The following is a 12,105-nucleotide window of genomic DNA, read 5'->3' as shown; positions in this document are numbered from 1 at the left end:
GTGATCATTTGTAATCTATGCTCTTTTGGTCCAAACACTAGCACTTCAGTTTTGTTTATATTTAATTTAATAAGCAGGGGCGGAGCTAGAGGGGGGACCCTGGACTCCCTGATGATTGACCTGTAATGGCACAGATTCATTCCTGCCCAGTAGTTGGTGCTTGGTTTATAATATCATATATAATATGTAATATTATTTAATCAGTTCTGTTTCTGTCTGAGATTTTTTTTTTTTTTTTTTAATTTTTTCCTTTTGTGTGATCATGTTCTTGCTCAGATCAGGGAGACCGGCACCCGAACCGCAAAGCAAGAGGCCAGCTCAGGACCAAAATAGAGTCAGGGGAGGGCACCATTCCTGTACGGTCCAGTAACACCATCCAGACCTGGGACGGCGTGCTTCAAGGAGAGAGGTTGCTCACCATGTCCTGCAGTGACAAGATCGCAAGGTAATTTGGTTCAAATACAGTACAAAATACATTAGTTTACAGTGTTAAACAGGTTGAATTCTATCTGTTTCTGCAGCATGGTTAGCAGTCATGATACTGCATTACATTAGAATGAACAAGACTAACTCCACCTTTTATTGCCACTGTAGTTTGACGGTAGATAAATTGTTTACAGACGGTTGCAGTTTCCAGCTTTTGCCATTAGATGTTACCAAATATTGCATGATGCATTTCCACTTAAAGTCTTGTTTTTGAAAATATCCAAAAAGCTCCAAGAAGTTACATTTTTGACAGCAGCATCATTAAAAACATTTGTTTACTAATTTATTTGCATTCAAATGTGTGCAAAATCATATTTTTTAATTAGATAAACCCAAAAACCTCATGCCTGATTTCCTTTCAGCCACATTCCTCTGGACTCCCATGTTTTATTTGCTGCCAGTATAATTTTCTGCAAAGTGATATATCCCCTGTCTGTCGATGCACTTTATCATTTCAAGTCCATGTTTTTTTTTTCTTTTCTGAGTGTCAGGGGGAGCTTGGTGAATTGATGAATCCTTTGTCCCTGGAAGAATTTTTTTCTTGGCTGATCATAGCGTCTTTAGTCTCTGTCCATGTTCAAGGCAACACTTTGATGAATGGTGAAACTTCTCCATGACTGATCATGAGAATGCTCCACCTCCTCTCGCCTGGATAAAACTCTGCCTGAGCGCACAGTAACTGAATGCTGATTGTGTAATTCATGTGGGATGCAGCATAAATACCGTTTACAGCTTAGTGTTTCAGGACTGGTACGAATTGTTTTTGATATTTTCTGTGTTTCTGTGCAATTTAAAGAAAACCACGGAGTATCAGAAGATCAAAAATAGCCATTGATTGATTTCAGTGTTAACTGATTAATTAAATATTTGATTGTCATAAATAATCTGTCTGCCTTCAAAGTTCATCTGGATCAGCCAAAAAATAATAATTATATAGAACTGAGAATTCATTGTCAAACCCAAGAACAGCAGATATAACATGTAAAAGGTAAATATCCAGACTATTTTGAGTCTTAGCAACTATTAGACAACATAAGTTTCCTGCTTATGATTCTGCTTTCTAATCATTCAATAGTTTCTGGGAACTTTGCAAACCTTTTTTGTTTTTTACTTGAGCAACTTGAAAGAAGTGCAGTTCGTTATGGTCTATTAAGTAGCGTTCTGTTCTGAAGTGAATAGCTGCTGGAAATAGTTGCTGTAAAACAAAATTATGGTGAGTTTGAGTAGAAAAGAGGAGTTAATATTTCCAAAGGAAGAGTTTGGCAGTGCATCTCTACACTCCAAAGTTTAGGCTACAATTGATTTTTTTTTTTTTATTTACGATTATTGTACATATATTGCTTAAATTGTTGACATAAAATCTGAATTTTCAAGTGTCATTTTCGATCTCTCTCAATATCAGAAACATGGCGCTTCCTGCATTAAAATGAATTCTTAAAAAGATTTTACTTACTGAATCTCTGTGTTCTGATTTATGTTTTTATTACGTGTTTAAAACTGGACCAGTTTCCCTTCCTTGCTTTTTCTCTGTTTTTTTTTTTTTTTTTCTGTGTGTGTTTAGTCTCCCTGCGTGGAGCCATAAAGCGTTATATTCTGCAGGAAAAAACACAAAGCAGAAATACAGTGAGGTTTGACAGGAACAAAATTGAATGCCTCTGAAAACATAACTCCAATGAGCGTGCTTGCCTGTTTCTGCTTCTTTTTGTTCGCCGTGTGTCCTTCAGAAGGTATTCAGGTGCATTTGTGTCGCCGGGTTGTTGCGATAAAACAATGTGTGTGTATGGCTGAGAATAATATGAAGCTGTTTGACTGTGCTGAATTTGTGTTTTACTGCCTGCAGCTATAAAAGCCTGAGATTTCATTTCTCCTTCCCTCCAGTTTTACACTCACCTCCTCAGACACATTTGCACCAAGAATATTGTGTTGTGGAACAATAGAGCCTTTTGTGCAGCGTCGCATCCGTTGCATGTTTTATGCTGCCAATGTTCCTTACTTGAAATTGAACACAGATGTTACAGGTCAAATTAGTTATTGTTGCTACATAATTCTATAACTAGAGGTGTTCCCATGTTATTAGTTACACTTATTCAATTGCTTGTTTACACTAATAGTGAATCAGTCGATCACAAAGCAGCATGTAAATGCTTTTTAGCGTTCTAAGTAACAAGATGAAGATAATTAGCTTAGGAAACATTATAAAAGGGAAACATAAAAGTCTGATTTCAAACTTGAACTCTGTTAAATCTCCATTTTTTTAAATTACCGACTTATAACCTAGAGTGGCTCAAACAGCTTTATGTCTTCTTATTCACAAGAAATTATTGTTCAAACTATTACAAGAGTGATATAATATGTCATTAAATAAATACATTTTAATGACATTTTATGAGCAACTGCCAAGCTTTGGAAAGATTTGTTTAAGGTAAATCTTGAAATGTTGAGATTCTAAATCTGTGTGAATTATTTATTTTATTCCAGGTGTATCCATCTTTATAATTACATACTTTATTCAACCTAATAGGTAACTCAATTTTAATTCACTTCAGTTTATTTAGAAGCAACAATTCATATCAGATATAATCTCGAGGCATTTTACAAAAAAAAACAAAACAAAACGAGTCCTTTCAGTTCAGTCACAAATACATTTAAATTTATTTTAAACAATGAACCAGGTCCACATCACTCTTGAAAAGAAAAGAGCTTCTCCACATAAAGCACCAACTTCTAGAATATACCCTTTAAAAACAAATTGCTGTGTGGTTTCTGTGTTTCAGATTCTGTCTTGTATGTTTTTCCCTCTCCAGGTGGAATGTGGTGGGCATCCAGGGCTCTTTAATGAGCTACTTCACCGAGCCCATCTACTTCTCCAGCATCATCCTCGGCAGCCTTTACCACGCTGACCACCTCTCCAGGGCCATGTACCAGCGCATTGCAGATATCGAGGACCTGCCCCAGCAGTTCACCCTCAACAGGCCTCTGCTCAGCGGTAAGAGCCCTCACTGAAGTGAACCAAATGATAAAATAAGGAAAGACCCGCTGGTAAAAGGAGATTTTATTTTTTGTCTCCCTTAAATTCCCAGCCGTATTGCGTGGTCACGTTCACAATTTCAAAAGATAAAAACCCAACCGTGTGAGGTCACCTTCTTAAACTTTGATAATCCAACCCCAGCTCTCCAAATATCAAGCAGAAAGATTTTAATTCTGGGTAGTAAACACATTTCTTGACCTCACAGGTCCGTCATAGAGGAAAGGAGGACAGGAGGAGCTTTCCTGCTTTGTTTGATCTGAGCTGACATTTACCTTTCTGCTGTGGAATTTGAATAGCTTTAACATTTTGTATACATTTTCAGCAGTGGCTTGACCTTTTCAAAAGCCTTTTGTTTTTCTTTTACTTTCCTTTTTTTAATTTAGTACTCTGTTTTTGTTCTTCTGCCTGTCATTGTTTCTTTGTAAAACAGCTAAAATGTATCATTAGAATATCAAAGAAGTCATTCTGATTACGTCAGGCAGGATGATCTCGCTAAGATTATTTGGCTGGATTGTGGTCAACATTTATTTTGCTTAATCTAAGTACAGCTGACTAAAACATAAACTCTGATTATATGGAGCATTATTGTAAAGTGATACTTTAAAAATTGGCACAACCTCTGTATAACAAAATCTATCCCACAAAATCATGTTGGCTATAAATTCATACAGTAAATCTGTTCCTTCCTTTTTGTTGACTGCAGCTTTATTTTGATAAATGGTTTTCATCAAATATTTAACCCACCTCTCTCTTTCCTTTGACTGGTTGGCTGGCTGGCTATATGAATGGTTAGTTGCATGGAAAACCTGGTTGGTTGGCGAGTTGGATGGAATTGCTGGTTGGTTGGTTGGTTGGTTGGTTGGTTGGTTGGTTGGTTGGTTGGTTGGATGGATGGATGGATGGATGGATGGATGGATGGATGGATGGATGGATGGATGGATGGATGGATGTTCAGTTGATTGGCTGGCTGATTGGTCAGATGTTATGTGTGTTTTGGGTGGTTGGCTAACTGGCTGTTGTAACCAGTTGAACCTTTTTTTAAACAATATGCCTGTTTGTAGTAGATCTATATAAAACTCGTTATGTCAGAATAAACTCATGGCGAATGGCTCCTTTCTGTACCCACTAGGGACTGCGTGACTTCAATTTCACAAAGTGTTTAAACAACATACCAACCCTTCAGTCCAAACTACTCTGCACCAGTGCTTTGTTTTGTGCGGCTTCTTATGAATGGAACTGCTGCCTATTTATGTTTCCATTCATACAAATCCCAAAGAACAATTTTCAGTTCAAACTTCACTTCCTGAATAGCCATTGTGTTTTCTTAAAAATAGTCAGATTTAGCGTTAGACGTTGTGGTCGAGGGCGTCTCTTTGCTTCCTGGATTTTACTCGCCGTTCCCCGTGATCCTCTGCTCCTCCACTGTGGTTCCTCTCTAGAGGAGATAATAGTCCGGGGTTATTAACCTTTTCCGCTTTAGAGACTTTTTAGCGGTGAAGGGCTGCGGCCTTAGAGCAGTGAGGATTTCATCCGCTGTAAATCATTTTCTGCCACAAGTGCTGCCAAATGGAACCAAGGAGCTTAATGCACTTTCACACATACACGCACACACAGAAGCCAGCAGGACACAGGGATTTATGGCATCCATATATCTCCCATTTATGTTTGAGACACAGTGGAGGCCAAAGCCCTGTCATGTTTTGGAAGAGTTCAGGCCTCATCCTCAGAGTCCCCCTCCGAGGTAGATGGCATCATTTCTCTCCACCATGTTAGATAGAATTACATAAAAAAAAGTTAGAAAAAATTATGCTAAAAGACATCTGGGCTGTTTGATAAGCTGCCTCTGCATCAGGATGCCTTTTCGATTAAACATAGTAGGAGGTGATAGTATTGAGCTGTTCAGGTAAGCATACCAACTCTTTGTTTGGGATTCCCAGGTATAAGCAACGCTGAGGCCCGACAGCCGGGCAAGGCGCCGAACTTCAGCGTGAACTGGACGGTCGGCGATCAGGCACTGGAGGTGATCAACGCCACCACGGGGAAGGACGATATGGGCCGGCTCTCCAGACTCTGCAAACACGCCCTCTACAGCCGCTGGGTGCGCCTGCACTCGAAGGTACAGAGAGCCGGAAACACAACTTATCTTACAGTTCTTTGCAAAAATAATGTGCGTTTAAATTTTTCTCTCTTTTTTGCTCTGATGCCCTTAATTTTGTCTCAGTATAAGTATGTCTGTTCTGCAGAGGGTTCAAAGTTTGTTAGAGAACATTAGCAAACAAACAGCATCATGAAGACCAAGCAACACAGGTGGCAAAGTTTAAAGTTTGTTTCTAAAAAAATCAATGTCACAGATAACTATTTTAAGTATTTGTTCAATCTATTATGACTCAGGAACTCAAGCTGACCTTTAGGACATCTAGTCAGCTGGTTGTATGCGCTGTACAATGGCTACTGGAAAAGACAAGTGTTTAGTTGTTGGTTTACCATTTAGAAACCACTTGCTGCATTCTTGTTGGTTGTGCAGGAGGCTCTACTTCTGCTTTTCAAAGATGTACAGTTGTATAACGTTTGTAGCCATTTTCACATGCGATTGTAAACATTGAGTTGGGGGCGTGGCTCATCCTGAAAGGAGCTCAGAATAGGCAGGACGGAACAGACTAAAATCTCATTACATAAGAATGATTCTGTGCAAAAAATGTAACAAACATGTTTTGTAAAGCACAGAGAGCTATCCTAATCTGTTCAGCTTCATCCTAAATTCTACTTTATGTTTCCATTTCCTCTTGCTCCCCAGCTGTCATCCATCCTGCGGATCAAAGTGCCCAAGCCCAGCTCATACCATGAGGCCAAGCAGGCGGCCATGGAGTACCACTCTGCTAAAAAGGCCCTCATCAAGGCCTTCCACAAGGCCGGCCTGGGGGCATGGGTCAAAAAGCCCATCGAGCAAGACCAGTTCACCCTCAGCTCCTGATTGATTCCGGGGACCAAAAGGAGAGGGGGGGTTTCCCAATGCACCAGCTCCTCCTGCCCTCCCTCCCTGACCCAGGCCGGAAAACTTATCGAGCCCCTCAGTGACATTTTATTTCCGTCCTCACGTGTCAGTTCGTGGAGTCATCTGCGTGGCTCCACGAACTCTCCATAGCTCATCATTCCTCAGAGGACCTCCGCCTCATCTTGTTCCTCATCTTTGATTTTTAAGCCTATAATTTTGGTTTTACTTGTTTTCTGTTTTAAACTGGAACCATTGCCCTTTTTTTCAGTCACTTTGTTTTCAGGACAGAAATGTTCCTCATGCTGTAGGTGTGGAAAAGTGGCGATAAAATGATTTTTGTCTCTTTTCGCAAAATGAGTGTAGCCTTTATAGGGTGAAATGTAGCATAGAAGAAAGATATTTTTGTTGTTGTTGTTACTGACTAATACCAATGTGTATGGACCTAAAGATAATTGCTAAAATTAAAAACAGTGATCTTTAATTTAATGATTCATAAATCCTCAAGATGTAAATCTAGTTCAGAAAAGTGAAAATATTGTAGGAATAACATATAATGTGTGTTTCTCTGATGCGTTCTTAGCCCCTTTTATTAAAGGTGAAAATGTTCTAAAACAACGTCGCCCTGTTTGATTGACTCACAATAAAACAGATTCAGGACAGGTGTGACTGCAGCTTAGCACACTCAAGTTCATTTTTTATGATTTTTTTTTTCATTCATTTATTCATTCATTTGTCCTCAAAGGTATTCCCCATCGCTGTCACTTCATACTTGAATATCCGGGTGGGTCATGTTGGAGTCTTCCCCCTCACCTGGGTCCCGGGACAAAGCTTTAGGAGGCGCTGCACGTTCTATTTCTTTTCCTTGATTTATTTGGTTTCCTTTTTGAATCCATGGCTTTGCATGGAAACTGAACTGAGAGGCTTGCCGAGCAGAAAACAAGCGACGGGGAACTCTATGCGTCAATGATTTTTGAATGAATGCCAGCAACTTTCTCCACAGGCAGCTTTGAATCTTTGTCTCTATTTTCTAAATTTCTTGTGATTGATTGAATTAGTTTTTTGGGGGGGGGCTTCAAAAGAAGAGGGGTTTTTTTTGTTTTTTCTTTTTGTTTGTTGTGTCCTTTAAAAAAAAAAAAAAAAAAAAAAGGATTATTGGGGATGAAACTACTGAGAGAACAGTGACAGTACAACAAACTTCTCAGACCTTGTATTTACACCACAGAGACCCCTGACAGCTGTCAGATCAGATAATAGTAGATGTCCTGTAGCACACATATGGTACAGTATATGAAGCTAGATTCAAGATATGCCACATTAAGCCCATCTGTGGTGGCTGTGATGCAAACATGCAATCTCCACAACGTTGTCCTTGGAAGCACCTTCACAGACCGTGCATGAACAGACTCAGAAGCTGTATGCTGAAACCTGATGCCAGTAGTGTCCAACCAAATGTACAGTTTTCCAGTTTGATGTTCAGCCTCCCGTATTAACGCCTCTGTGTGTATTAACTCCTGTTCACCATGAGTCAATACTCTCCCATGTTTTAAACTGGTCAATGAAGATGCATTTCTAACAAACTTCAGTCAATTCCTGTTTCCAGCTGTAGGATAAAAAAAACACAGTTTGAGTGTGAAATTTGTGTGTGCTCAGGTGTCTTTCAGCATACTCAGTTAAATTTTCACCAAAGATGTAGATTTTCACGTGTTTTTCCCCCCCAATGTTAATAAGACCTGTTTTTTAATGGCTTGCCATTATTCCGCCAATCATCCCTTTACTGGCAGGTTTTTTTTTTTTGTTGTTTTTTTTTGTACTTGTGTTTTCTGCAACAAAAAAATATATATATATATATTCCACATTGGGCAGAAAAGTCAGGCTTCTTTAGTGCAAATGTAGCTGTCAGCGCCCACCGTGCATTTTGTGACCTGCAATCATAACTGTTGCAATATACTTGTTCTGTGCATATAAGGAACGACAAATGTGGCAAATTCTCCCTCTGTGGAAACCTTTTGGCTCTCTCCTTTGTCAGTAGGAATGTGAAGATCTTATTGTTCCTATATATAAGTTTGTGAATCACTGACTACAGCCAATGTACAGCATGGCACCAACACTTCCGGAGTCGACACGATTCATTCCCATTGTAGCAAGACAGATACAGCAGGAAAAAAAAAAAAAAAAAAGCAGCACTGTTACATTTCTCCTCCACCAGCTGCCACTCGTGATGTCATCAAAGGTTGTCCAATCCTCCTTGTTTTGATTTTTATTTTCTAAGCCATCATTAGAAAATCAAAGCTGTGTTCAAAATGTTCACTCACTCAGACTGTATGTGTACAAAAAAAACAAATCTGAATGGTGCAGGTGTAGCCAGCTTTTTTGTGTTGCAACTCTTAATTCTGCTTTAATATGTTTATTTGCAGGTATTGCATAAACAAGCACCAGCAGCATACATCACATTATAAATAAATGGTTTTGTTTTTGGTTGAAAATCTTATAATAACATAATTCATCATCATAAAAGTTGCACTAAGTCTTATGTTACCAGTTTTACTTTCCGTGAAGTCAGGAAAGTCACAAAAATCAACTGCGGACAATAAGTGTCAGTATGCAAACATCAGCATTAGTGTGCTTACTTTATTATCATTCTTGGTCAGTCAAGGCACTACATTTTGTTTCATGTACACTATTTCTACTGTCTGTTAACGTTTATATGTTTCTTTATATATATATATATATATATATATATATATATATATATATATATATATATATAAAGGAAATAACTGGTGGATGTTAGCTGCCCTTCATGTTAATGATAGCATGCGGACATTAGTGTTACCATGCTGAATTGACTGAAGCTGAAATACAGTAGAGTTGATGTAGACTCACTATGCTGTATGACATAGAATTGAATGTCTAATTGACCATAGTTGATGCTGTGTTAGCGTGCGTGAAATATTAGAAAGTCTTGAAAATTTGAAGATGCTTTTGTTACTAAACTCTTCATATTGGCAGTGGTTAAAACCTGGAAACACTGAGCTCAACGTGAACTTTTTAACAAAGCAGAGAAAAACATTTGCTAATGCATCTTTTTGCATTTTTTTTTTTTGTTATTCTTAACTGTGTATGTTAAGCATACCAATGTTAGCATCAGCAATATGTTATTCTACAACAGTGTTTCTTGGTTGGCTTAGACACAGTAAACGGTCACTAATATAATGTACATCACCGCTAATACTAACATGCTAAAGACTGGATTGGTGGCTTTAGATGCACATCAAAAAATGCCTCCACCCATTTCTATGAAACAACCTAACGCAGCATCTGAATACAATAGAAATGTAAATGCCAATATGTTATGGCATTTTGTTCATGATATGTCCAATATTGACACGTCTGCAAGAATAAATGGTCTAGACAGTGGCTGGGTGGTTGGGTAGTAGTGTGTTAACATGTTAATGTCAGAAGCAGTATGTTAATATTCACAGCTACTCAACGGTCATATAGGCTACAGTCTACAGTATTGTAAAGAGTGTACTACCCCTTTACAATACTTTTGCTAAGCCATATGACAGTTTTCTTGTTCACTCTACAGTGGATGTTAGCTTGCTAAATTTAGCATTAGCATTCTTCGTCCATTCAGGTTATTTGGGTTTTTTTTTTTTAAAGGAAGTGTACCACCTCAACACTACTTTTTTGTACCATCTGAGGACTTCTGAGTGCACAATTAATGGTAGATTTAGAGTCACTGTTATCTGTTTTCAAAGGCACTAGAATCCTAATGTTAGCATTATCTCGCTGTTAGCTCAGGCTTAATTTAATCATGCTCAAATTTGATGATTCCATGTAGCACTTCTATAGACTATCTTTACTCTACCAGGCAGCAGATTTTTAGCACACTACCTACATAGTGGCTAATAATTAGCGGAGGATGTTAGAATGCTAACGTTAGCCTTAATGGACTTGGTCAGCTCAGGTTGTAGGGCATAGTGGTCTGTCTTCAACAATGTACTATACATTCAAGTAAACAGTAGAAATTGTGCACAGGAGATGAAAACGACTATGGTGTACTAATGAAGAATAAGTGAACAATTTGAACACAGCTTTGAAGTTAGCGTTATGGTAAAAATGAAGAACAGTCTGATTGAGTGATCCCCTACAAAAGAACCCTACAATCCCAGCCAGTAGGCCAACTTCATATGCAAGTGTGACAGATGTTTCTCTTCCTCTCTGTTTCTCCCAGTCCATTCTGTTAATGTTTTTGATTTTTACAAAGCTGTCTGAGGGTTTTTCTTTTTCGTATATGCCCCGTCAAGATTGCCTGCTTCTAGAGTTTAGTTTTTTTTTTTTGACTGCACTAAAGATGTCAACTGATGATGTCATGATTTAAAAAGAAAAAAGAGAAAAAAAAGGGAAAAAGTCTCCATTTATGGTTTGGATGGATTCAACTACTGGAGCAAGAACTGAACTGCTTCTGCTTAACCCCCTCGTGAATCCCTGAAGACGGTCAGTGCAACCCTTCCCCCTTCTTGGTGGGGTTATGTTCTTTTGGTTCTGTTCAGTGAGCCCACATTTGGAGGCTTTTGCTCTTTCTGGGTCCAGTTGTCCAATGTGTGAAATCCTCCACCAACTCAAACCACGACCTTGCATGTTCTACCAACACTGAAGCTGCACCTAGCATGATGACAAACTTTTAAGGACAATGTAGAAAAAAACAGATATAGATAGTTATATGAAATCAAGAAAAAAAAAAGAATAAAGAAGTTCTTAGTTTACTTTTGATCTTTGGGTCAAATTTATTTCTCATGTCTTCGACTTTTCTTCTCTCTGCGTGTCTGTGAGATGATGACAAGCATTCACAATTCTCATCCTAACGGTCAAGGTGGAGTTAGTTTTATCACTTCAACACATCATTTGGTCCCAGTTTGCTTTCCTGGAGATTCAGTTCTGATCACCAAGAGTTAAACAGATCACATCTCAACGTTAAAATGCTAAAAAACAATCAATTTCAGGTCCAGAACACTTTTCTTCCTTAAGAAAGAAAATCATAGCACACTCAGCAATGTCAACAATGCATTGCTGCAGCAGGTTATCCTGACATCCATCTGACACAGGTTAGTCCATCCCCAGGTCGATTCTGTTCCTAATGAACTATGTTGAAGCTCCTAGTTCACAAAAATGACTCACTTTCTGAATCCTGTTTTGAAAAAGTGGTATTTACATATTAATTTAACATTTTTTTGCATATTTCATGAAATAATTCACACAATTTTTGACATCTGTTCATACATTTCAGCAGAAAACGGTTTTCAAAAGAATTAAACACACCAGAAAGCACTGCAACAGATATTCACTTTTATAACTTACAGGCAACAAAAGAAAAGCTTTAAGATGTTTTTCAATCCAAGGACATATGACCATGATTTATTATTATTTCAGCTGCAACCTTACATGCTAAAAATTAATTTTTAACAGGAAACATGCACTGTTGGCAGTAAAATCCATAATATTTTATTAAAGTACGTATGCACCTTAAGATGTGATTAAAATATTTTGTTTTGTTTTTTATACCTTTTATATGATCTTCATATAAGATATGAAGATC

At 38.2% G+C, this 12,105-nt stretch overlaps 1 protein-coding gene across 1 annotated transcript in view; it reads left to right on the top strand.

The window, feature by feature from the left end:
• Window positions 1-8,843, top strand: part of adarb1b (adenosine deaminase RNA specific B1b) — a 25,103-nt gene extending 16,260 nt beyond the window's left edge. The window contains exons 6-9 of the mRNA XM_015029926.1: window positions 277-445; window positions 3,291-3,472; window positions 5,452-5,630; window positions 6,309-8,843. Coding sequence (XP_014885412.1) covers window positions 277-445; window positions 3,291-3,472; window positions 5,452-5,630; window positions 6,309-6,485 — 707 coding nt within the window. The 3' untranslated portion in view covers window positions 6,486-8,843. The remainder of the gene's footprint in view (window positions 1-276; window positions 446-3,290; window positions 3,473-5,451; window positions 5,631-6,308) is intronic.
• The last annotated feature ends 3,262 nt before the right edge of the window (window positions 8,844-12,105 follow it).

The sequence above is a fragment of the Poecilia latipinna genome, unplaced genomic scaffold (assembly GCF_001443285.1).
Source record: "Poecilia latipinna isolate Pla-1442-1.1 unplaced genomic scaffold, P_latipinna-1.0 Scaffold167, whole genome shotgun sequence".
NCBI lineage: Eukaryota > Metazoa > Chordata > Actinopteri > Cyprinodontiformes > Poeciliidae > Poecilia > Poecilia latipinna.
The sequence above is the reverse complement of the archived record's forward strand: the minus strand, read 5'-3'. Positions and strand labels throughout refer to the sequence as shown.